Here is a 26,958-nt window from a genome sequence, read left to right as displayed (position 1 = left end):
GATGGAGGTCACTTTGTAGACTGAGAAACAGATTTTCCTCACATGGCACAGAAAGACTCATGAATGCAGGGAAAGGCAAGGATAGGCTTGGTAATTCTGAAACTTTTAACTTAAACCCTCCTCGTGAAAGATCAGCTTTATGTCTGTTATGGTGGCAAGACAATAAAGGATTTTTAAAACCTGTTTTTTGTTGTTGTTTCCTCTTAATTTTTCCCCCTTCAGTTTCCCTAGGGTTGATATCATAATTTACGTAAAATTCTGTATGTTTCATTTTTGAGCTTTCATAGAGTTTATTATTGTTTCTGAAATTGATAATTCAGAAGGCATTTTTATTTAACACTTTAAAGCAGGCATTATTGAAGAAAAAGTGTTGTGATTCATGAAATTGTTCTTAATGTGGAAACCCAAAAATCCAGTGCTTTGAACACCAAGAAAATTAAAATGGTCTTGTAAGAATCTAAAGTAGAAAGGATTTAGAAAGCGAGACTATTTCTTTTTAGAGGTAATTTGTTTGAAAATAATCCCCTATTTCTTCTTTGTTTACATTTTTTAAATAAATGAAAATATATTTGTAACAAAAGTGAGAATAAAGAAACATTTACGTGTGTACTATTTTTTGTGATACTATCTCTCTATTATGTGATTTTTAATTAAATGCTGAGATTTATTTTTAATAGTGGGGATGAAGTACTAGATTTCATAGGTGATACTGTGAGGTTAATTAGATGTTTCTAAGTTCTCCATGCAATAGGGTACAGAGCACTCGGATACGGATGGCAGATACAGGCTATGATGTTAAGTGGATGAGAGGCAGGACAATGGGCAAGGCACACATCCTTGGAGTCCCTCCCTGCCTGTCCTGATGTAGCTGCCTGTAGCTATCAAGGCCCCATATCAGAGGACAGTTGTTTCGTGTTGAGTAAACGCTAAAGCATAAACATGAGTTTACCTGGAATACTTACAGTAATGGACCAGTACTAATAATTCTAAAATGAAAGAGAACAATATACAGTTGATGGGGCTGTAATTTGTTTCCAATGAGATTATAGGCTAGTCTTTCTAAAATCCTACTTCAGCTATTTTACAGCATAATTTGATATGAAGTTTTTTTTTACCCAGTAGAAAATTCTATTAAAGTGGGTTTTAATTAAGAATGTTTTTCAGATCTGTGTGCTTTTCTGAAGTTGTAAATAATAGTAACTACCCTTAAATCTATGACAAACAAAAAAATCCCAGACTTACCAGCCTCCAAAGTTGACATTTTAAAATGTTGGCTGTTCTAGTATTTCATCTTTTTTTTTGTTGTGGTAAAACATATATAACATAAAATTTACCATTTTATCCATTTTTAAATGTACAGTTCAGTGGCATTAAGTAATTCCCATTGTGCGACCATCACCCCAACATTTCTTTTCATCTTCCAAACTGAAGCTCTATATCCATTAAACATTAATTCCTCACTTTCCCCTACTCTTCCTGTAGTTAGTTTTGATGTGAAGAAATTTTCTTTTAAAATAGCAAAAGTACATACTCTCAGTGGGCCGTAAGAGTGTGTTTATTTGGTTAACCAAGCTGTAAAGGTGACAAAACTATGTTCTTTTTCAATGCAAACATTCTTTGGGCTAGGTAATTCTATCAATATATTTTTTTCATGAAGACATTATAATAATTTAAGCAAACTATTAAAATCTAAAATTTCAGGATTTGTTCTAAAGTAAATTTTTTTTTTTTTTTTTTTTTTTTGAGACGGAGTTTCGCTCTTGTTACCCAGGCTGGAGTGCAATGGCGCGATCTCAGCTCACCGCAGCCTCCGCCTCCCGGGTTCAGGCAGTTCTCCTGCCCCAGCCTCCTGAGTCGCTGGGATTACAGGCACGCACCACCATGCCCAGCTAATTTTTTGTATTTTTAGTAGAGGCGGGGTTTCACCATGTTGACCAGGATGGTCTCGATCTCTTGGCCTCGTGATAAAGTAAATTTTTAACCACAGTACAGAACTAATTTACGTGGCTTGATCATCGAACTTAAGTTTTGGTACACCTAGATTAAGCCTTCTCAACCTCAACGTTATTGGAATTTTAGGCCTGGTAATTCTTTGCTATGGATGCCTGGTCTATGCATTCCAGGGTGTTTAGCAGCATTCCCGGTCTCTACCTCCCAGTAGCATCCTCCTATGCCAGTAACACTCTGCAGCAGTAACAACCAAAGATGTCTCCAGTGATTTCCAGATGTCCCCTGGGGGACAAAACTGCCCATGGTTAAGAAGAACTGATGTAGATAACACCATTTTTTAAAAATTTCATTTTGGAATAAGTTTAGATTTCAGTAAAGTCCAGATATAATTTCTATACACCCTTCACCCATCTTCCTTAATATTAACATCTTACATAACACAACATGGTTAAAACTAAAAAATTAATATTAGCACAATGCTATTAACTAAACTACACACATTAGTCAAATATCTCCTGTTTTACCACAAATGTCTCTTTTATGTTCTAGGATCCAGGTCAGGGTATAGGTGATGCATTTAGGATAACACCATTTTAAAGAGAAGTGGTTTTTTTTGGTTGTTGTTGGTTTTTGTTTTTGTTTGTTTTTTGAGACAATGTCTCACTTTGTTGCCCAGGCTGGAGTACAGTGGCCCAATCTCAGCTCACTGCAACCTCTGTCTGCTGGGTTCAAGCAATTCTTCCGCCTCAGCCTCCTGAGTAGCTGGGATTACAGGTGTGTGCCACCATGCCCGGCTAATTTTTGCATTTTTAGTAGAGATTGGGTTTCACCATGTTGGCCAGGCTGGTCTTGAACTCCTGACCTCAAGTGATCTGCCCGCATTGGCTTCCCAAAATGCTGAGATTACAGGCATGAGCCACCACGCCTGACCAAGAGAAGTGTTTTAATGACGAGGCTTATTACTGAGACTGCTGGCCGTGGCAGGCATACTTCACATTGCCACCATTTTTACAGGTTTATGAATGTTCACAAGATTGTCATGTCATGTCTGAAGCTCTTGAACTTTCCAAAGTAAGGAAGTATTCCATAGTTGATGTCTTCATAAAAACATGCTCTTCAGATAAATTACCTTTATAGATATAGAAAATGACTATCTAGTTTTATGATGCAAAAGTATATGCCAATGTAGACTTACATCCTACCTGGACAAATTGTAAAATTTGTGAAGTAGCACCAACTTCCTAACTTTTTTCACTCTTAATTTTCTGATTTCTTAGGTGGGCATTTGTTAGGGGTCATAAATATCCCTATGTATAAACAGTGCATGACAATTGTAAATGCTCACAAGATAGTAGCTATTGCTGCCAATGCAATTATTTGTCATGTGGCTCTAGAAACTCTGTATAGTTTATAAAATGTGTTACACCTTGATTATTACTGCTGTTTTTCCCATGCAAGCTCACTGCAGCTGAGAATACTACAGATCCTGGTTCAGCAATTTAAATAATACCTTGTTGACTATGAAGAAGCTTTTGTCCTAATGATCCCATCTCCCTGTCCTTTTTTAGACACTCCTTTAACACAGGCAGTGCCTAAATGTCAGCGCTGGGAGAAACTGCAGAATTCAAGATGTGTTTGTAAAATGCCCTACGAATGTGGGTAAGTGCTGTCTTTGCTCACTTCTCCATTTTATTTTATTCATGATAAGCGATGATTTCTTAGATGCTAGTCTCTGTTGGATGGAAAGTGTAGCTTACCAAGCGTTAAGGATCTTTGTTTGCCTTTTGACCTAGTCCATCAGCTATTTCCCTGGGTCGCTAGGGCCGACAGCCATGGCATTAAGCAGTGTTCTAATCTGGCTAGTGGAGAAGGCTGAAGGACTACTTGAGCACTGCTTGTCTTATATATAAAATGGAGCGAAATGACAAACCGTCAGCTGAGGATTTGCAACTTTAGAGGATTAGAGCTGAAATTCCTTTGGGACATAACTTTTAAAGCAATTCTGATAGGGAAAGAGCAGCCACTTTTGTTGATTCTTGAAGCGTCTTCTCTAGATTTGCATTGTTAAGAGTGCCACCAACTTGAAATCACTCCATTCACTGTAGGGGGATATCTGAAGTAGTTACTAGATGTCTGTGTTATGGTCCTAGTAGGATAGAGATGGCATAATTAAATTAGGACAAGAAAAGTTTTACTAGCAGGAATACTTACAAAAATGTGAACAGAGTAAAGGAAACTACAAGTTCCATGGCAGTATTCCCATGGTAACAGCTCAACCGTAAATCCATAGCCAGGTCCAAGGAGTAAGGAGAGGGGCATCCAGGAAAAACTGGAGACCAAGAGAATTGTGTGGAGATGGCCCTGAGGAGGAGCTGACACTCTCATTTTAGGGACCTCAGAGATCCCACAGGTGTGAGCTAGGGGAATAAACACGTCAACTGTACTCTTTCCTGCCTCGAGCGTGCTGCCAGTGCTCCCCATTGATCAAACCTACTGAAGCTAGAAGCTGAGGAAGCCCATGATGTGGCCCATACATGTCAGCCTACCAGGCAGGTGGAGAAGAGTAGAACGTGGATCTGGGGAGGAAATGAGATATTATCCAGCCTCCAGACTTACTGGTCATTTTTAAAATTAAGAACCGAAAGATGACCTGGTGTGTGGCTCATGTCTGTGATCCCAGCACTTTGGGAGGCCAAGGTGGGCCAATTGCTTCAGCTCAGGAGTTCGAGGCCAGCTTGGGCAACATGGTGAAACCCCTTCTCTACAAAAAAATAAAAAAATTAGCTGAGTGTGGTGGCACGCTCCTGTAGTCCCAGCTATGCAGGAGACTGAGGTGGGAGGATCGCTTGAGGCCGGGGAGGTTGAGGCTTCAGTGAGCCAAAGTCATGCCACTGTACTCCAGCCTGGGTAACAGAGCCAGACCCTATCTCAAAAAATGAAAAATAAAAAAACACCCAAAACACGAATTACTTGGTTTTTAATGATTTTGCTTATCAAAACCCATATCTAACTTCTTGAACCTACAGTAGTTAATAGTTATTGTATATAGTAATTTCTGGTGTGAAGAAGAATATACCTAAATGGCATGATGGAAATGGTGGTCAGTGTAGATATATTCTGATTCTAATATTCTGACTTTACTGCTAATCTGTAATAATCATTGTTTATTTTGAGTCACTTTTCTCCTCTTTCCAACTTCCCCATTTCATTTAGTTTATCTGCAGCCCGTGGTTAATAGTTATAGGATGAATTTCCATGTCATTCCATGGTCTCAGATACTGACAACAGGTGGTATTGTAAGGTCTTTGCCCTTTCAGCTGTTGGAAGTTCTATTTAAAGTTTAAACAAACAGATGAAAAGATAGATTCAAAACAACAGGATTTGTTTCTGCTTTATAAATAACTCCAATTAAATTTAGCTTTTAATAGAAGAGGAAAATATTAGAACTAAATAAAGTGTGTGAATATAGATTCTTTCTGATTCCATCTGGTATACAAAAATGTTCTGTTGTCTAAGGCTTCAGTGATGATAATGCGTACCTTATCTGTCAGCATTCAGAAATGTGGAATTTTTTGATAGTGACATTTCTAAATAGCTATTTTTTTTCCATTATTTAACACCAATGCCTATGAAAAAGGTAACACAGTTTATGAAAATATTTATTTATTTTTTGAGACACAATTTCATTCAGTCACCCAGTTTGGAGTGCAGTGGTGCAATCTCAGCTCACTGCAACCTCTGCCTCCCGAGTTCAAGTGATTATCCTGCCTCAGCCTCCCTAGTAACTGGGATTACAGGTGTGTGCCACCATGCCCAGCTAGTTTTTATATGTTTAGTAGAGAAGGGGTTTCACCATGTTGGCCATGCTGGTCTTGAACTCCTGCCCTCAAGTGATCCGCCTGCCTCGGCCTCCCAAAGCACTGGGATTATAAGCGCCCAGCCTTATTTCTAAACTGTTTTGTAAACATAGGTACTTTTAAAAGTAGCATTGAAAAATACATGTTTATCTTCCCTTGATGATTTAGGGTCATCCATTTTTGGATGATGCTGTTTTATGGACGTGAACTCTTGGCTGCCGGGCTGGGATGAGTTCATTGCTCCTGCAATTAATGGTCCCATTTGACTATGATTATATTGAATGCTTGGTTTCCGCTGGTTTTCTGTCTCCTTCTTTGCCAGCTGTTGCTAGCAGACCTTGCCTTCTCATCTATCAACACTAGATATCTACACTTGCAAAAATTGTGAGCAAATGAAGAGAATAAATACAAATATGATCATTTTGAAGACCTAAGTGGATTGGACCCTAGGAATGAAGGGGATTTGAGTTTCCATCCTTTTTTATCTTTGCTTTGGGTGATAACATCTGGGGGCACTAAGCTCAGAGTATCACTTTTCATTTCTACTTCTCAGCTTTTAAGAACCAAAATCTTGTAAATGATGTTATTAAAAATTCTTTTCAGATCTTCCTTGGATGTATGCGCTCGAGATGAGAGAAGCAAAAGGATACTGCCTCTGACAGTTTGCAAGATGCATGTTCTCCACTGTCAGGGTAGAAACTACACTCTTACTGGTAGGGACAGCTGCACTCTGCCTGCCTCAGCTGAGAAAGCTTGTGGTGCCTGCCCACTGTGGGGAAAATGTGATGGTAAGGGGCCTTTCATATTTGCAAGTATAAGAATGCTGAAGTCACAGTACCGAGGTTTTTTAAAATGTGGTTTCTAGTTTAGCAGTGGGCCAAAGCAGATACTTGAGGATGTTAAAAACTCAAACTGATTTGACAGTGCACTGACCTCTCCTATACCCCTTCCTGGAGAGGGGGGCAGATTACAGACCTCAGAGTATAAGAACCCATTCCTGATGAGAATGTTCTCCCAAACATGGGTGATTCCATTCCGCCTTCATGATTTTTGATCTGTCCTTGTATTATCCATATTGTGTATTTTTAAAAGTCTGACATAAAAGTAACTTTAAAATGAAAACTTTATATCACGTCCTTAAAAGGATTTATTACTTGCCATAAGTGTTAGGTAACTATAAACATTAGATGTAATGCAAAGTTGTGGATTCTAGCCAGATACTGGTCTAACATTGACTATGCTGTTTCTCTGTGAGTTTAGCACGTGTTAGAGGGGTGTTAAAAACATACTAGCACTAAGCTGACACTTCCTTCTAGAAGTAATCAGATGGATTTGAAGAGAATAGGAAATTAAGTTACTTTCTCATGTTGTGATTCAATATTTGCTAATGCTATGTTCAGGTAGCAGTTACAATGATCTTGAACACCTCAAGGGCACAGTAAGCCTCCCAGGATTTGGGCAATACTATGAAAGGGGAATGGCTGAGTCTCCGGAGCCAGGTCACTGCCTGGGCTTCCTTATCTGTAAATTTGGGAGTTGGACTATATGACTTGTAAGGTCTCTGTTGGCTCCTCACTCTCTGCCCTCTTGGCCTGTACCCACTGGCACCTTTCCCCTCACCCCCTCACAGTTTGCAGCAGACTGATGACGTATGTAACTCTAGCTGTGTCTGAGTCCCTTTTGGTTTGGCGGTCACCACTGTCTGCTGGGTGACCTTGTTACTTTTCTTTGGGAGACTCCTGGCTGGTGTAATCCAACCATATACTTCCAGTGCACAGACTCCTTGCCTCCCTAACTCATTTCTGATTTGTTTTTTTGGATTTGTAGTCTTTTGTATGTCATGCTGTCTCTCTCAAATCAAGTTTAAGTTCTCTTTTTTTCTCTCTCTGTGTTTGAGTCTTGACTTGGTTCTTTGTTGAGGGTTTCTCATTTGATCTCAATTGCTGGCTCATAGGGACAGCAGCTTCTAGGTGGGAGAAAGTTGACGAGCTCTTGACTTGGATAGAACCACCCCGTGTGGGTCAAACTAATAGAGAGCTGGCACCAACCTGAAAACCTATTTCTTTGGAGTGGAGCAAAATGCCCCAATTTCCTGGTCCTACCACTTTTCCAGGGGATAGTTTATTATATCATTCCAGACAGGAGCTTCTGTAGCTCTAATCACCACATTATTACTTTGGAGGTGATGTGCTTTGACTCCCCCACCTCCACAATGTACCGTTAAGCCTCTTTCACTTACTTTTTCAGCTGAGAGCAGCAAATGTGTCTGCCGAGAAGTATTGGAGTGCGAAGAAGAAGGGTTTAGCATTTGTGTGGAAGTGAACGGCAAGGAGCAGACGATGTCTGAGTGTGAGGTGGGCGCTCTGAGGTGCACAGGGCGGAGCATCTCCATCATCAGCATAAAGCCTTGTGCTGTGGAAACCCAGTAGGCTCCTGAGGCCCCCAGCAGGCAGCTGGGGCTGAGTGAAAACATCTGCACACCTGGCCACTGGACAGCTTTTCCTTTTTCTCCAGAGTTTACTTTCCTCCTCAAATCCCAGCCATCTGCATGAAGACAACCCTTTGTTCTCCCAAATCTGAACCGAGTTAATCTTTTGTCTCCTTTTTAGTGTCAGTCAGGATGAAGACTATTCATGAGCCTTTGCACAGGCTGGCTGCGTGTTCTTGAAAAACATGTTACCTTCTCCGGGCCTTGGTTTTTTAAAATCTGTAAAATTAGAGGATTGTGCTAGAGAAACTTGAAGGTTCCATTTAGGCCACTCATTTTATTAAGTATGATTGACACGCCCAGGGTCAGAACACACTCTGCATAATGATTAGGAAAACAGAAAGAACGTAATCTCCTGGTTAAAGAGGTTGGTTTTCCTCAATGAAACCAAATACAAAGAGGACGTTGAACAAAAAAGGCAAGATATAAATTATTTCTGTCCTGAGTAGTAATCTCACACTTCACCCTATTGAGTCAATTACCACAGAAAGGAATCCCTTCTTTTTTCTTGACAGAGTTTCACTCTGTTGCTCAGGCTGGAGTGCAGTGGTGCGATCTCATCTCACTGCAACCTTCACCTCGCAGGTTCAAGTGATTCTTATGCCTCAGCCTCCTGAGTAGCTGGGATTATAGGCACCCGCCACCACACCTGGCTAATTTTTGCATTTTTAGTAGAGATGGGGTTTCACTATGTTGGTCAATCTGGTCTCCAACTCCTGACCTCGGGTGATCTGCCTGCCTTGACCTCCCAAAGTGCTTTGATTACAGGAGTGAACTACCACACCTGACTGGAATATTTATTCATGTCAGGAGATTGAACCACTAAAATGTCAGAGCAGAATTCGTTATGCTGTGGTCACAGGGGCGTCTTGTCTGAGAACATACAATTCAGTGTTCTCTTTAGGGGTTTTCTCTAGTATGTGTCAAACACAGGACCGGAAGTTCGCCCCTCTTCTTTTTTCTTTTGAAAGACCATCAGTTCCTGCCTGAGGTGTGTGTGATTGTGCATTTGAGAAGAGTTTTCCCTAATGTGGATTACTTACACTTCAGTATAAGTAATATACTTCAGTATAAGTAATACTTCAGTCCTAAAGTTTTCAGGGAGTACAGGGGTAGATTAGTTTGAAGCATTGATCTTCTATTTATTTCTTATTTCTCTTTCATCAAAACAAAAAATAAAGCAGGTGTGGGAGGAAAAATGAGAGGGCTTAAATGAAATTTAAAATATGCTTTATTATACAAACACTCTCTCTGTATTGTTCTGACCCTGTAAATATTTCTGTATCTCAGATGACAAGGATTAGAAAACTCATTAAAGATACTATTCCTCAAAATTGTTTCATCTGTATTGTTTCATTTTAGAGAAGGTTTTCATGATGAATGGTTAACGTGTTCTTGCCTGAAGTCTAATCCAGATCTAGCTTCTTATATCAAAGTGTGCCTTAAGGGAAGATGCAGATATAATATGTTGAAGCTACAAGGAGGCAGGGTTCAATTGGTTAAAAACAATGACATTCAGATATTGCAACTGCATTTGTTAGAGGTTATAACAGTTCATTTCTACCCTGTATGGGAGGACACATTTGAAAATGCAGGCCCTGAGACAAAAGGCTGAACAAGTAATTTATTTGGAGGAAATAGCTCAGTATCCTTCCAAAATTTCTCCTCTTAGCTTAAGCTAGTATGGAGTGAGATTCCTACTGCTCGTGTGTCATTATGCCCCCTCCCCCTCTAATGCAGAGGATATGGTCAGCATTATCAAATATCATCAGAGATTGAGGTCTGAAAAAAGAAATGAGTGAATGTAACTAAGAGATTGAGAAGAGAATTCAGCAGAGTTACTGAAGGAGAAGTCAAGGATTAATGAATTGTTGGAGGAGAGGAGCAGTGAATGTGGCTGGGAAGAGGTGTTGTCTTGAAATACTGTGTTTTTTGCCTCCTTTTGTTTTCTGAACATTTCTTGTGCTGACCTTTCCTCTAGTCCAACAGAGACATTCACAACTGCCTGTGGAGCATTAGGATTGTCACAGCAGGTCAGCAAGGAGAAAGTCATTTTTAAGATTAAGTTTTAAAAAATGTTTTGAAACTTCCAAAATAAGTTCTTGAATACCTATAGAGAGGCTTTGAGGAAAGCTAAGGGAACAATTTTATACCACAAAAATAAATGGAAGAAGAATAAAGAGTGTGAGAATTCTACCTGCCTGCCCTTCTCTGTGCCTCAGATCAGGTGAGGGTCATCTGGGATAGAAGGGGATATAGCCTTGGAGGAGGCAGACAGCAGAAAGCATCGCTGAGATTAAAGTCATTTGGGCCTCAGAACGAACAGACAGAGAGAAGGAAATTGGCTGGTGCATTAACCATCACTAGCTTCAGGGAGCTACGTGGAGGTCAAGACACATCCCACAGATCATTGCTTACCACTCAGGAGGATACTACAAGATACCTGGGCAGAGAAGGTGCCTGGGAATGTTTCCTAATCACTTTGAGAAGTGCCTTCCTTTAACATCTCATGTATTTCCTAATTGATGACAGACATGCTGCTTATCTATACCCTGAGATTTAATGGCCCTATTCAAATTGTTGAATGTAACCCTCCTTCCTAGTACAGGACCCCCTGTAATCACCTTGAAAGAGAAGGAGGATTCTTGGTATACAGGTGGGGTATGTTGGGGAGGTGGAGTGACAAGCAGGAAATCTGACAACTGACCCCCGGAACTTTGGGTTACCTAGCAACTAGCCAGGTAACTGGCTAATTTGACTGAGGGTTCCCCTGTTTGCTGGGCAGATCATGGCTAATCTCAGCTTCACATGAAATTTGTGAACCATTCAGTTGTGTAACTGTTCAGAGCTGCAAGTCCTGAGCAGCTGGTGTGTACAGCATTCTCTGAAACACATTCCCTGGTATGTTTCCATTTATGTGCCCAGCTTATTATGTGTCCACTTATGTGGCCAATTATTAGTCACTTTTTCTTTTGGTCAAGGTATGTGTATTAATATTTTTGAACCCCTTCTTAGTCTGTATTATGCTATTAGATTATCACCAACTGGGTAATTTATAATGAGCAGAAATTTATTTGCCTCCTGGTTCTGAAGGCTGGGTGAGCATGGTGCTGGCATCTGGCAGGGCCTTCAAGCTGCATCATCCTATGGCAGAAGGTGGAAGGGCAGGAGCACAAGAGTGAAAGAGCAAGTTGGAGCCGGGGCTGAACTTGCTTTTATCAAAACAAAAGCACCCTCATGATAACTAACCCACTCCTGTTATAACAACACAATCCATTCATAGGAGCAGAGCCCTCATGTCCTAGTCTCTTCTTATGAGGCCCTGCCTCCCAACACGGTTGCATTGGAGGTTAAATTTCCAACACATGAACTTTGGGAGACACAGTCAAACTATGGCACCATGGTTTATCATTTTTCTATATTTTCTTTATGTTCCTATTCACATTTCTTATACATACACTCACCCACCACAGGCATTTGGATTATTTGGAGACCAGCATAATAGCTAGTGGAAGTGGTCATCATCACGCACTTGAAGATAAACTAAGATACTGCATACTTTGGGCACAAGATGAAGTGAGTGTTCAGGTATATCCAGTGCTTCTCTTTCTTTCTCTATCTCTCTCTCTGAAGTAGAGGGGGTAGACAGAGAAGAGAAAAGAAAAAAGAAAAGGAGAAAAAAGAAAAGGGGAGGCAGGAGAAGGAGAGAGATAGACAGAGACAGGAGAGAAAGAGAAAGAGGGCCATTCTTAGTACGGGATTGGTAGAACTGAATAGCCGCACCAGTCCACTGAGATTTTTCTCCCTTGATGGACTAAAGTGCACTCAATAATTGGGTTAGAAACAGAATGGCCTGTTTCTTTCTCAGAACACTAAGCCAGAAAAGTGATCGCAGTAGGAGGCAATTTCTGTTAATATCTGAGAAAACAGACAGGTTTATGCTTGCCTTTCAATTGCCTTGGCCTTTCAGGCAGTTCACACATTCGTGGACAAGAAAGCTGATGCCATGATAGGCACCCCTGCTGTGACAACCAACACACCTACAATTTGTCCTTTTATTTACTCCTGTCAGGCTGTGATGGCAAAACTCTAGATTTACGTTCAAGATATCAATCACATAGAAAAATCTGCTTTCTCAGCCAAGGGTTAACAAGACCAGATAGAAAGACAGCCGTTGTTTCAGAAGGGGTGGGCGAGAGGTGAGAAGGTGGGCGAGAGAAGAAAGCATGTTAAAATGTTCTTTTTGATTCATAGGCTGGAGACAATTTCCTGTGAAAAGACAAACATAGGAACTGCTCTGTTATCACTGTTATTTCCATGCATCTCCATGACAGGAGACTTGCTCTGAATTTTAGGGTAGGGGGCTTAGGTACATGGCAGATCAATGATATCCAAGACAGAGAAACATTGACTAAAAGACAAAGCATATGTGATGTTGGCTTGAGTCTCTATTACAAAATAATTAGCTGCCCAAGTTAACTGGGAACACAGAGAAGTCAAGGAATTTTCAGCAACAGCAAAATATAATTTTCTTTTCTTTTCTTTTTTCTCTCCCTTCTTTCCTTCCTTCCTTCCTTCCTTTCTCTTTCTTTTCTTTTCTTTTTTTCTTTTCTTTTCCTTCCTTCCCTCCCTCCCTCCCTCCCTCCCTCCTTTCTTTCTTTCTTTCTTTCTTTCTTTCTTTCTTTCTTTCTTTTCTTTCTTTCTTTCTTTCTTTCTTTCTTTCTTTCTTTCTTTCTTTCTTTCTTTCTTTCTTTCTTTCTTTCTTTCTTTCTTTTTTCTTTCTTTTTTTGAGATGGAGTCTTGCTCTTGTTGCCCAGGCTGGAGTGCAATGGCTTGATCTTGGCTCACTGCAAGCTCTGACTCCCAGGTTCAAGTGATTCTCCTGCCTCAACTTCCCGAGTAGCTGGGATTACAGCCATGCTCCACCACACTTAGCTAATTTTGCGTTTTCAGCAGAGACGGGGATTCTCCATGTTGGTCAGCCTGTTCTTGAACTCCCGACCTCAGGTGATCTGCCTGCCTAGGCCTCCCAAAGTGCTGAGATTAGAAGCGTGAGCCACTGCACCTGGCTAGAATGTTCTTATTTAAAAAAAAAGTTTTGCCTGGCATCCATAAGAGAAAGGGATTAACATGAAAGGCTCAGGATTGATGTATTATTAGGTGATACACAACCCACGTGAGCATTATGAAATATTTAATCAGGGGCCACAGCTGAACTCTAAGTCCAGAAACTCTTGGTGCACAGATAGCACCAAGAGCAACTCCTGAAGTCAGGCATTATATAAAGCTCTATTCAAGCCCATTGATTGGACTCCCTGGTGACCCTATAGGATTAAGTAGCTTTAGTATGATGATAGGGAGCCTTCCAAAGTATCTTAAGTCTCTTAATAATGTAATGCTTGGCTGTTTTTGCACAGACATGGTACACAGATTCATTAAATGTGGCAGAGAAAGGCACTTTTGAGGAAATCTGGTTCCCAATCTCATGTAGCTTGGTGAAAATAGTGACTCATCCTTATGGATCTATGCTCCTCATTGCTCAGTATACTGGTTGTATATGCTCAATAAAATGTCCATTTTACAGTCACTTTCCACAGTCTCACAGCTAGTTAGCAGAAATTCTAGTCTTGAAAAAGCTCTTCATCTCCCGGAGTAGAGCTCACCCTGTTTCACTATAGTCCTGGCCCCTTTACTGTCTTGTAGACCTTGTGGGTGTTATATGCTAGTTGTGTCTTGCCAGGCAGCAGCGTAGTTAATGAGTTGTGTAGGAGTGGTTTCTTGCTATAGCTATAGTGCTAGTATTATGAAATGTCAGCATAGACTTAAATAGGCAAGACTTTTATTTTGTGCCATGGGTAGTATGATCCTAATTATCTTCCTTGTTTTGAATCTAGATAAAGGTTTACTGAAACTTTCCCTGTGGAGCATTGATTTAGGGTGAGGAAGTTGGAAATTGTGGTAGCCAAGGAGCCAGAAGGCTTAAGGAGGAAGCTTAGTAATTACTAAGATCTAAACAATGTTGACAGATAAGCTTAAGTTTTGGAAAAGCTGATCTTGCGACTTTGACTTATGAAGAGACTGCTAGTTTAGCTTCTAACAGTGGAGGCGACTGGAGCTGACAGTTCTTTTGGATGTATACTGGGAATTATGATCCTGAAATAAACATTCTTTCCCATTTAGGTGGGACAAAGGAGGGTACTGTCTTAGTTGGTTCAGGCCTCTATAGCATAATGACACAGACTGGTGGCTTAAACAACAAACATTTATTTTTCACAGTTCTGGAGGCTGGAAAGTCCAAGATGGCAAATTTAGTGTCTGCTGAGGGCCTGCTTCCTAGTTTGCAGATGGCCACGTTTTCCCTGTGTTTTCACATGGTGGCCAGAGGGGAAGCTCTGGTCTCTTACTCTCCTTACCAAGGCACTAACATCATCAAAATGGCCCCACCCTCATAACCTCATCTATACCTAATAGTCCCCGAAGAATCTACCTCCAAATACCATTGCACTGGGGATTAAAGCTTCAACATATGAATGGGTGGGAAGACACAAACATTCAGTCTGTAGTGGAGACTATGAACTAGTGTGATTTTTTTGGGTGAAATTGTTGCTTCATTCAGTGGGTTTGTGAGGAATTTTACCTTAAAGTCTTGCCCTTTGGCAATCCTGGCAAGTAATACAAAGAGATCAAATTGAATTTGTAAATCTGATATATTGTGTCTGCTGATGCTGGAGAGACATTTTTCTCTCAGGTTGAAATAGCAGTGCCTCAAAGACCTAATATAGGTCCTGAGCAATGTAGGCTGGAATTACCATCTCTTCTGAGACAGAACACTGGTACTCAGTCTTGGGATGTGTAATGCAAAACTCAAATGCCAGAAAAGAGTAATGTTAGCATCTAAAGCTAAAACTTCAGTGGTGCCTATCATGTGCCAGTAAATGCTGCTAGTTGTCTAGTTCTTGCTGCTTCTTATAAGTGGTTGATCAGAAATATCCAATGCAGATATTTTGTGTATCTTCAGTTCATGCCATGGTGTATAAGTGCTCTCTTTACTACTGGAAATAGAGTCATTAGCATCTTAAAACTCAGATCCAAATCAGAAAATTTGTCCTTGAAATTCTGTTTCTTTAGAACCACTCTCAGTGCATAAATCTTTATTAGGGTTCTTCAGAGAAATAGAACCAATCGCATAGATATGGATATATATATTATCTTTATACTTATATGATTTATTGATTTTTTTATATTTCTATTTTTGTCTTCATTGCCTTGAGCATATGGAGCACATTTTTAAATAGCGTTAAAAAAGTTTTAGTATATTCAATCAATTTTGGCATTTATGGGTCCATTTCAATTATTTTGAAAAAGTTTCTTCTGGTTCATATTATTTCTTTTTTGAACGACTTACAACTTTTTCACAAATTTACATTGTTTAGTGCTGAACTTTGTTCTAATGCACAGCTAACTTACTTAGAATAGGTTAGATCTTTTAGTGCAATCAAGAGCTACCTTTAGTCTAGAGTTTGTATTATGTCCTTTCACTCTGGTTGGTGGCAGTATAAAATGATCCCTCCTTGTATGAGTTTTAGGAATTGTTAGACTTAATGGTTTCTCATGCTTCTGTCCCTCACTTACACACAGTTCAGCCTCTAGTCAGTCGTCAGCACAGATCAGCAAGGGTCCCACTCTGCTGAGCTCCAGATCTCTCATTCCTCCTTGTGCAGTTCCTTGGTCTCAGGCAATTTACTCTATCAATTATAATGCCTTGACTCCCCAAACTCAGATTTTAGTTCTTCAATTCAGTGGAACCAATGGACACTGTTTGAAATCCATCTACCTGTGCAGTGGCCTGAAAATCGCCACCAGGAAGTAAGCTGGGGCAAGTCTAAGTCTCACCTCATTTGTTTCCCTTCTCTTGGGGATCACAATCCTTCAATAGCTGTTGTCAAATGTTTAAAAAGCATTGACTTTCATTTTTTTCTAGTTGATTAAGGTGGAAGAGTAAATCTAATTCCTGTCACTCCATAGTGGTCAAAAGCAGAAATTTCTTAAATATAATAGCATTTAAAAGAAGCCTGCTAATCAATTCCAAACATGAACTGCATGGTGGTCTGCTCCCCAAAAGTGGAATGCAAGATCACTGAGGGTATATTATTTATTTTTGAGACAGAGTTTTGCTCTGTCACTCAGGCTGGAGAGCAATGGTGCCATCATGGCTCACTGCAGCCTCAACCTCCAGTGATTTTCCCATCTCACCCTCCAGAGTAGCTTGGACTATGGGTGCATACCACCATGGCCAGCTAATTTTTTAAATGTTTGGTAGAGATGGGGTCTTGTCATGTTGTCCAGACTGGCCTTGAACTCCTGGGCTCCAGCAGTCCTCCTGTCTTGGCCTCCCAAAAGGCTGGGATTATAGGCTTGAGCCACTGCCCCCGGCCTCTGAGGGTATTTCTTATTTCCATGCTTTGCAATTTTGGGAACAAGCATCTATCTTGGGAAAGAAGAAGTTTCATTTTCTTATCCTAGTCACTTAGGCTTAAATTATCAGGGTTTTCTTTGATTCACCCCTTTAAATCTTCCAAGCAATATTATCTCTGTCATTTCATTTCTCTTTTTTTTTTTTTTTTGGAGTGCAATGGCATTATCCTGGCTTACTGCAACCTCCGCCTCCCTGGTTCAAGCGATTCTTTTGCCTCAGCCTCCTGAGTAGCTGGATTATAGGCATGCGCTACAATGCTAATTTTGTATTTTTAGTACATATGGGGTTTCTCCATGTTGGTCAGGCTGGTCTTGAACTCTCAATCTCAGGTGATTCACCTGCCTTGGCCTACCAAACTGTGAGGTTACAGGTGTGTGCCACCACTCCCAGCCACCTCTGTCATTCCTTTATACATTTCTTTAGTCTAAAAATCTATCAGCTAGTGTCTGATTGTCTGATTTACCAGTTTATCTACTTTGTTAATCATGTCCTAAAATGCTGATTTTATCATTTTACCGTCTTGATCAAGAATCCCTTTTGGTTGCCTACTGTCTTCCAAATAAAGCTTAAATCAATTTTTCATTCAACCTTTGGTCCCTTTGCTATTTGGTCATCTTTATCTCTTAATAAAACTTTTCTGCTATTGTCAAAAGAGCTTTATTCTATCCTCTGCTGAATGTAACAGATCGGTAGACTGCCACGATCAAGCCCTGCCCGCAGGCCTCTCTGCCCCATCCACAGGGCAGGCACATTCCCAGTGTCTCAGCCCTGAGCACAGCCTTTGAGAATTGGATAATGAATGGTTTTCTTATAATTCCACTAAGAACAGAGTAAAGGTAGATTCTAACATCCCCTATTATCTTTGAAAAATTGAAAAGGTCCTGGTTAACCTGTCCTGCAGGCTAATAAACAGTTCCCCAGCCTCTCCATCTCCAAGATAGAGCCTCTTTTGACCACTTTGCAGTTAAGAAAGGCTAGGGTATTGGCTATTTTAATCCTTAGACCCAGAATATTTGGAGGAAGTGGTAAGTAATGTAAGAGAAGGGATTTCTTATCTTGTGTTTTTCAGTGGCTCCCAAATTGAAAAAGAAGCTATGAGTCACATATGTTTGGAAAGTTATATGCCCCAAATTTATCTTTCCTTTAGGATAACCACATAACTCAATAAATAAATCCAGGACAGTTTGTCCAGAAGGAATACAAATAAGTAAGGACGTTTTTGTTGGATAAAGAAAGTCTGACAAAGTAGAAGTAGGAAGCAGATTCCTTTTTTTCAGGTCATGACTTGGTGATTTTATACACACACAGACACATACATGTACACACACAGACACATTTTTGTAATGAATTCTACTGTCCCTCCCCCATGTTCCTCTCAACTCTGTCACATTTTCTACTTGTCCTGGTTTACAGGATACCAGAAATGAATAAGAAAGAGAAATCCCAAGAAATGATAATTCCCAGGCTGCAGCTATATAAAATTGTTTATCAGAAAGTTTTTCTCTGCCAAGGTTCCTAATTAGCTCACAGGTTACTAGTCCTTCTAATTGACTGTGCATTCTCTGCTTCTATACTGAGGAAATCTGAAGGATGATGGTGGGGTTGGAGACCAGCTCAACTAAGAGTAAAACACCATGGGAAATTTTGCTTTAATTTTAGAGTCTGGTGAGTGCTTCAGAAGTGCCTTTTTCTGTATTTTATCCTGTGAAACAATGTCAGTAATGTGACAATCCCAGTTGAGCAATTTCTCTGGCTTCTTTCACTGGAAGCCTATTTGTTTCTTCCTGTCTGTGATCTTTGTTCTTTTCCTTTCTGGTAAAAATGCCTTCATGGCAGGGTCAACCAAACTAAACAGGCCTGATTTACCAGCAGAACACTGGCTTCCACTGTTGGGTTAAAGGGCAGAGTACTGAGTTGCAAAATAACATAATTCAGCGTTCTTCAAAGCAATGCTCAGCCATTAGGCAGGCCATGAACATTACAAAATCTCCATCCTAAAGTAAACATAAATTGAAAAATGATTATATGTGTAAATCAGAGTGAGAAAAACAACAGGAGTGAGACTAAAAGATATCTGTAATTTCTTCAAGAGTACTTGACATGATTTTCCTCTGAACTTTATTTTCCTGAGACCCTTAAGGAGACTGTATTAGTCCCTTCTCACACTGCTAGGAAGAAATACCCCAAAATGGATAATTTAGAAAGGAGAGAAGTTTAATTGACTCACAGTTCTGCATGACTGGGAAGGCTTCAGAAAACTTAGAATCACGATGGAAGGGGAAGCAAACATGTCCTTCTTCACATGGCGCAAGAGAGAGAAGTGCTGAGAAAAGGAGGAAAACCCCTTAGAAAACCATGAGAACTCACTATCATAAGAACAGCACGAGGGTCACTGCCCCCATCATTCATTTACCTCCCACCATTTCCCTCCCATGACATAGGGATTATGGGACTACAATTCAAGATGAGATTTGGGTGGGGACACAGCCAAACCATATAATTCTACCCCTGGTCTGTTCCAAATCTCATATCCTCACATAAAACACAATCATGCCCTTCCAACAGTCCCCCAGAGTCTTAACTCATTCCAGCGTTAGCTCAAGTCCAAGTCCAAAGTCTCATCTGAGACGAGGCAAGTCCCTTCTGCCTATGAGCCTGTAAAATCAAAAGCAATTTAGTTACTTTGCAGATATAATGGAGGTACGGCCATTGGGTAAATACACCCATTCACAATGAGAGAAATTGGCCAAAACAAAGGGACTATAGGCTCCACGCAAATCTGAAATCCAATAGGGCAGTCATTAAACCTTAAAGTTTCAAAATGATCTCCTTTGACTTCATATCTCACATTCAGGCACACTGATGCAAAAGGTGGGCTCCCATGGCCTTAGGCAGCTCCGTCGCTGTGGATTTGTGGGGTACAGCCCCCTTCTTGGCTGCTTTCATGGCTTTGAGTGTCTGTGGCTTTTCCAGGTGCATGGTGCAAGCTGTTAATGGATCTACCATTCTGGGGTCTGGAGGACAGTGGCCCTCTTCTCACAGCTCCACTAGGCAGTGCCCCACTGGGGACTCTGTGTGGGGGCTCCGACCCCACATTTCCCTTCTGCACTGCCCTAGCAGAGGTTCTCCATGAGGGCTTTGCCCCTACAGCGAAGTAGCCCTCATGAATGGGATTAGTACCCTCATAATAGAGGCCTGTGGAAGCTTGTTGCCTCTTCCACCATGAAGACACAGCAAGAAAGAAGAGCATATGAAGAATGAGCCCTCACCAGGCACCGAATCTACTGGCACCTTGATCTTGGACTTGTCAGTCCCAGAACTGTGAGCATAAATTCTGTGGCTTGCAGATTAATAAGTATTAGATATTTTGTCTTAACATCCTAGGTGGACTAACACATAGTCAGATAATAATAATCAAATTATTATTCTGATTTTACAGATGTGGAAATTGAAGTACAGAGAGGTTAAATAGTCTTTCAAAGTCAAATGGGTAGTAAGTGGTGGAACCAGGATTTGTGAGAAAGATAGTCCCAGAAATTCTTGCCAAGGTGAATCTAAGATGAGAGTTTAGACAGTTAAAGGTTCAGAGGCAATGTGTTTGGTGTGGCCATTCTACCTAATTTCAATCAATGAGAAAGGCGCTATGCCGCATGCTAGGATTGGGGGTGTGGTGGAGATATATAAATACCTGACCAAGTCCTGTGTGAGTGAATTTACACTCCTATTAAGGATATCCTACAGTTCTAGGGTGGCTCAACCCAAATTCTATTAATACTTTTTGCCCTACATTTTGAAACTGTCCTGTGCAATACCATAATTACTAGCTATACATGACTATTAAATTTCTGTTAATTAAAATTAAATAATTAGGTTTTATTTTTTAAAATGGATAAATAAAATTAAAAATTACTTAAAATTAATTAGATAAAATTAAAAATCAAATTCCTCAACTACCTACCTTTCAAGTTGATACACATGGCTACTGGCTACGATGTTTGTCAGTATGGAAAGAAAAAATGATTTCCATCATTGCAGAAGTTATATTGGATAGCACTATTTGGTAAGGTCATTTGACTTAAAATAATCTGCCAAAAGAAGTCAACTAAATCTATGTGTTTTCCCTACTTTTTTTTTTTTTGCTCTGTTTCACATATGTTATGCTTAGGAATAGCTTCTGACTCCATTAAGAATTTCATGAAAGTCATTACCCAGAAAATGAACCTATGCAATTCTATACCGAAATTTGTATACAACTTTGGTGGGATCATAAACTCTCTGTGTAACAGTTACCTATTGGTGCCTAGCAAATTACCTCAAAACTTAGTGGCTTAAAACACCAAAGTTTTATTATCCCACGCAGTTTCATGGTTCAGGAATTTGGAAATAGCTTGGTTAATGATTCTAGTTAAAGATTCTCATTAGATTTTGCTTGAATAGATTTCACTAATAAAAATATGAGATGCTCAGCTAAATTTGAATTCAGGGTAAATAAATAAATATTTAGTGTAATATATAACTAGGATATATTTTTACCAAAAAAATTCAACATTTATCTGAAATTCAAATGTAGCTGGGCATGTGTATTTTATCTCTCAATCCTAGGTTGCAATCAATGTGTGAGCGACCTGGGGTTTCAATCATCTGTAGACTAATGGGCTCTTGGGTTCATTCCGGATATGACTCACTTACATACCTTGCAACTGAGTGCTCATCGTTTGCAGGAGTTTTTTGCTATTTGGACCTCTCCCCGGGGCTACTTGAGTGTCCTTAGGACACATTAGCTAGCTTCTTCCAGAGTGAATGAATCAAGAGAATGCACTATCATTTATGATCTTGTCTTAGAAGTCATATTCCATCATTTCTGAAATATTGTATTGGTTGCACAGGTCAGTTTTATTCATAGTAGGAGGGGACTTCCCAGGGGCATGAATACCAGGAGGCAGGAATCACTGGGAGGTTGGTTCCATTCCTTGAATTTATACACAGACTTTACAGAATAAGAGCTCTATGAAGGCACAATTTTTCTTTTCTTTTATTTTAAAATTATTTATTATACTTTAAGTTCTGGGGTACATGTGCAGAACATGCAGGTTTGTTACATAGTTATACACGTGCCATGGTGGTTTGCTGCATCCAACACCCTGTCATCTATATTAGGTATTTCTCCTAATGCTCTCCCTCCCCAATCCCCCTACCCACCTACAAGCCCCAGTGTGTGATGTTCCCCTCCCTGTGTCCATGTGTTCTCATTGTTCACCTCTCACTTATGAGTGAGAACATGCAGTGTTTGGTTTTCTGTTCTTGTGTCAGTTTGCTGAGAACAATGGTTTCCAGCTTCATCCATGTCCCTGCAAAGGACATGAACTCATCTTTTGTATGGCTGCATAGTATTCCATGGTGTATATGTGCCACATTTTCTTTATTCGGTCTATCATTGATGGGCATTTGGGTTAGTTCCAAGTCTTTGCTATTGTGAACAGGATTTTTCTATTTTCCCTCCTTGTTGTGGTTCCAGTGGCTATAACAATGACTTATAAAACTGTACGTATTCAATAAATAGTTGTTAAATAAATGAAGAAATGGACTTCTAGTCCATAATCTCTTTTGCAAAAGATTTAATTGATTCCTAGGCTTTGTAGAAACAAAGATGTTTCCCCAAAGAGCTTGGGGATGAAGAGATTAAAATATAAGTAATATAAATTTACAGGGGCATTCTAAAGTAATATATTAACAATGGTGCTAATAGATGGTCATAATGGTGCTTTTTAAATGAGTGCCATTACCTGTGTTAGAAACTTCTTTTCAGGGCCGGGCGTGGTGGCCTACGCCTGTAATTCCAGCGCTTTGGGAGGCCAAGGTAAGTGGATCACCTTAAGTCAGGAGTTTGAGACCAGCCTGACCAACATGGTGAAACCCTGTCTCTACTAAAAGATACAAAAATTAGCTGGGTGTGGTGGCGGGTGCCTGTAATCCCAGCTACTCAGGAAGCTGAGGCAGGAGAATTGCTTGAACCTGGGAGGTGGAGGTTGCAGTAAGCTGGGATTGTGTAATTGTACTCCAGCCTGGGTGACAGAGCAAGACTCCTTTTCAAAAAAAAAGAAAGAAAGAAACTTATCTTTAGGTATATAATTTCATGTATGTAACCTTTCATCTGTGCATTGTGAAAAACAAAAGAACAATCCAAATACTATGAAGAAATGAACACACTCATGCACACACACATACACGTGCTTGTGTGCATGCATATGCACTATTGCTCTAGGATAAAAGTAGAAAGGAGGTGATGAGATTTAACAGAATGTCAGACAGGGTCTTTTGTAGAAAATTACCTGGCATAGTCTTGACGCATAAATTGCAACCTGGGAGAGAATAGGCAGGTTAAAGTTTATCGTAAGACTGATTTTGAAAAGAGGAATGTGGGTCGTAATTCAAAGCTGACAAAGATCTGAGAGGAAAGGGTTACGTGAGGAAAATAACAGTGGACCTCTTTTTAGTGGCAGCAGAATTTTGTGGGTCAAGTTCCGCCACTTTTTGAAGTCTGCTGGGACTTACTTTCTCAAGATAGAGGGCTAACCTATGCAAAGCTATGTGGCTGTCACTGTCCAAATCACAGGTCATCCCTGAAGTGAACTTGTGGGATTTGCTTTGTGCTAATGGAAGCCACCAGGGAGATTCTGGAGAGGAAGGAATATATCACCACTTCAATATCCATATTCTAGGCGGCATCTTTTTCCTCTAAATGCTGCAAGTTTGTGAGGTAATAGGATGAAGATGCGAGTCAGTTATAGGAAAAGTCAGCAGTTTATTTCTTGGTGGCTTACAGAAGAATGCTTGTCTCTTTACACCTTCTCAGGAGGGTCTGCAAGGCAGCCTCGGCGGCTCTCTGGACGCTAAGACAGGGATCTTGACAAAGTGCTTGGAGCCCTGAAATGACAAAAATAGCAAAGTCAAGTGGATGAGGAGAGTCAGAGCGCAGCAAGAAGGGCAAACCAAACCGAGGCCCAGCTTTTTAGCACTGAGGGTCAGACCCAAGTGGGGCTCAGGTCCTCATGCTCACATTTTATCCTGAAAGGTAGGATGCAGAACTACAAGAATGATTTTAACACTGAATAAAGGAAGAGAATGCCCTGACTTTGTGATCAGTAGGTTTAGGCAATTGGAAAGTTGTAGTCTATTGGTGTTTCTGATGCCTGCAAAGGGGTGGAGTTGGAGGTGGCTTTATAGCCTGGGGAAATTCTAGCGTCTAGAGAGCATCAGACACAATAATTGGTACTAAGATTTTCAAGTTCTGGGCTCCCGTGAAACCTAGAGCCGCAATATTTTCTCTTTTCCTGACAAGGAAACAATATGCTGGGCAGAAACTAGGGTTGATACTCACGTGTGGTCAGTTGTTCTCTGTCTAATAACTCCATGTATTGGCTGGTCAAATTGAGAATGATGGCATCTAAAGTTAATATGAGACAATGTTACTGGTTTCATTATAGAGGGAGAGGCCATGAAAAATAGATCAGGTTAGCCTCTGCACCTGGTGACAAGGTAAATGGTAGGTTGGGGAATTAGCAAACTATATGACTTCCTTTGCACCTCTTAGAATGATGTGAGGGTGACGTCTATTGGGTCCTAAGTGCCATGTCTGCAAGTAGTCATTTATCCAGAGTATTTGGCAGAGTTCACACGTGATCTTCTGAGGAAGCTACTTGTTGAGATTTCAAATCTGTGTAACATAGGGTCTCAGTCTTCAAAAAGTTTATAATGTAGTTGGTAGAGATCATATGTGATTCAAAAAGGAATCCTCAGATTTTTAGTTTGGTCTTGAAGGTGGTGAAGGGAGTGGGTCTGTTAGAATTTCATAAAGATAAAAAGATCCTTAGAGATTTATTTATGTTTTATTTTATATCAGGCAGAGAGGTAACATATGTTAAGTCAATTTCCAGAATCACATGGCAGAGCCACAGGCTGCTGGCCCCCACATGAACATGCTTTCCACTTGTATCACACTGCCAAAGCTCTTGGCTTGAATTGAACTTTGGATGTTGAGGATAGTTTATCTTCTGGGATGAGGTGAAGGAAAGTGTTTATGTAAAGGCAGCAGCTGGGAGCAAAGATTTGGGGAAAAGAAGGAGCAAGGACTGGGAGCCAGAAGGAGCATGAAGGGCTCAAGATGGGAGGAGAGTGAGTGTAGGCAAGTCAGGAGAGGTTATGAGTTTTCACTGCCAAAGGAAGCAGGTTTCTTTGAGGGAGGATGTTACAAGATGGAAGGTAAAAGCCCTTCCTGGGCTTTAACCAAAATTTATACTGGTCATACTAGTGTCCACACAGGACAGCTTCTGGTCAAAGCAAAACTAGATGGAAAAAGCAGACATATCTGGTTGGGAAATGGGGATGTGTACTCACCTGTGAGTTTGACAGCTGCACTCCTGATTATCTCCCAGCTACTGGTGAAGAAAGTGTAGGAGTGTGTGTGGAGGATCCACAGAATTTCCTGGTTTTTCTTGGCCTAGAAGAGATGTGAATTATAAACAGGGCAAGTGGAAAGGGAACCTTTGTGACATTTGGCATCTTATAGGTCCTCAGAATGGATCTGTAAAGGCCAGTGAGCCCTCACACATCCATAAATTAATTGACCGAAAATCGTCTTGTGGGTATTTTGATCTACATTTAATCAGGAAGGCATGAGAGTTTAAGGGATTAATGAACAGATATGAATGTTAGGAACCAAGGAGAATAGATCCCAGTCAGGACTTGGGAAATGAGCAGAGGGTCCTGTGGCAGGATAGCGGATCACTGCTATCCTTCCAAGGCAGGTCCGCCTCTGGCCAGAGATTCCTCGTTATGTTGTTTGCCCTTCTGGGGTTTGTTGAGACTCTTGTCCTGCCTTTTTTCAAGGTGGCGTCTATTGGACACTCACCAGTTTCATACAGAAGAGCCTATAAAAATCCCTGGCCCTTGGTAGATCCTGATCAAGGAGATGGTCTAATACCCCGTAGAGTTCCTGGAGGCCCAAAAAAGGAATGCAGACAATCAAGACATCACGGCAAGCCTGGAAAACAGAGTTTTCTGCATCACAGTCCAGAATGTTAGGATCTCCTTCTAGAAGGGAAAAAGTGCTGAATAGTACTGGGAAAGAAGCAGTGGCAGTCAGTGGTGTGAATGGCTTTACAGTCATTGCTGGCACCTTCCCAGTTTCCAGGATGGAAGAGCAAACTTGGGAAGAGATGGCAAAAAGAACCTAGAATTGGTTTTCAGGTTCAGTTCTAAGGGATGACTTTAGATCTGCCTCCTGGTGCAGCTAGACCAGGCTTATTGGCACTTCTCAGCTGTGGGGAGAGCAGGAGGGGCAGATGTCTGTGGAGAGCACTTACAACTCCAATCTTGGGGTTGGGATCCCAAAGGTGCAGAAGGAATGAAATCAGGCTCTTTTTTATTTCCTCAGCAAAAAAAATCTTCCACCTTCTTCCTGTTAGGGATGCCAGGTCCTCAAATAAGAAGATGGCAGTCAATCTCACATCATCCTGCTCCTGTGGTGACAAACGCATGTTGTGGTGAATATCCCATCACAGGCCTTTCCCTGCCAGCATACTCTTGGCTCTCATCCCACCGTCTCCACTTCAGCAAAAGAAGGCTGGAACTCAGGCACTGGTGCATCATAGCCACGGCCTATAAATATTTCAAGAACTCTCTTTCTTTCCCTGAATCATTCTCTCCATACTCCATGGGTTTTAAAAACCCTGGGTACGGGAGTTTATGTGATGCCAGAGGGTTGATTTCTGTCTTTGAGTAGCCAGTGGGGAAGTGTGACCATAACCACAGGGATGATAAACGGGGGTACTCATAGAAAAGGCCAGGGAGGGAAATCAGTTTGGTTGCGTTACTAGCCTAGAATTATGGGGCCTCTAATTGCCCAAGGCCTAATACTATTCTCACGACACCAAATATTTTCTAAAGGGATTACAGACAACTTGGGAATTTGGGCCTTGGTTCTTAGAGGGGTTAAACAGAGAAGTGTCTAGCTCTGCTCTTGAGTATGTGAAGTTATGGAACGTTCTTGCTTTTGTCCAAGATGGCAGGCAATGATTTTAGGAAACCAAAGGGGTAGGGTGTGGTGGCTCATGCCTATAATTCCAGAATTTTGGGAGGCCGAGCTGGTGGATCACCTGAGGTCAAGAGTTCGAGAGCAGCCTGGCAAA

At 40.8% G+C, this 26,958-nt stretch overlaps 2 protein-coding genes across 2 annotated transcripts in view; one reads left to right on the top strand and one right to left on the bottom strand.

Moving 5' to 3' along the window:
• C7 (complement C7) overlaps positions 1–10,456 on the top strand; it is a 73,293-nt gene extending 62,837 nt beyond the window's left edge. The window contains exons 16-18 of the mRNA XM_032278867.1: positions 3,519–3,609; positions 6,411–6,595; positions 8,055–10,456. Coding sequence (XP_032134758.1) covers positions 3,519–3,609; positions 6,411–6,595; positions 8,055–8,236 — 458 coding nt within the window. The 3' untranslated portion in view covers positions 8,237–10,456. The remainder of the gene's footprint in view (positions 1–3,518; positions 3,610–6,410; positions 6,596–8,054) is intronic.
• A 13,100-nt stretch (positions 10,457–23,556) lies between these two features.
• MROH2B (maestro heat like repeat family member 2B) overlaps positions 23,557–26,958 on the bottom strand; it is a 70,262-nt gene continuing 66,860 nt past the window's right edge. The window contains exons 38-42 of the mRNA XM_032278866.1: positions 26,134–26,289; positions 25,680–25,811; positions 25,166–25,268; positions 24,150–24,215; positions 23,557–23,695 (exon numbers count right to left, since the gene is read on the bottom strand). Coding sequence (XP_032134757.1) covers positions 23,589–23,695; positions 24,150–24,215; positions 25,166–25,268; positions 25,680–25,811; positions 26,134–26,289 — 564 coding nt within the window. The 3' untranslated portion in view covers positions 23,557–23,588. The remainder of the gene's footprint in view (positions 23,696–24,149; positions 24,216–25,165; positions 25,269–25,679; positions 25,812–26,133; positions 26,290–26,958) is intronic.

Source organism: Sapajus apella, unplaced genomic scaffold (assembly GCF_009761245.1).
Source record: "Sapajus apella isolate SASKATOON/1434 unplaced genomic scaffold, GSC_monkey_1.0 scaffold11, whole genome shotgun sequence".
NCBI lineage: Eukaryota > Metazoa > Chordata > Mammalia > Primates > Cebidae > Sapajus > Sapajus apella.
Note: the sequence above shows the minus strand (reverse complement) of the source record. Positions and strands in the feature narration are given on the sequence as shown.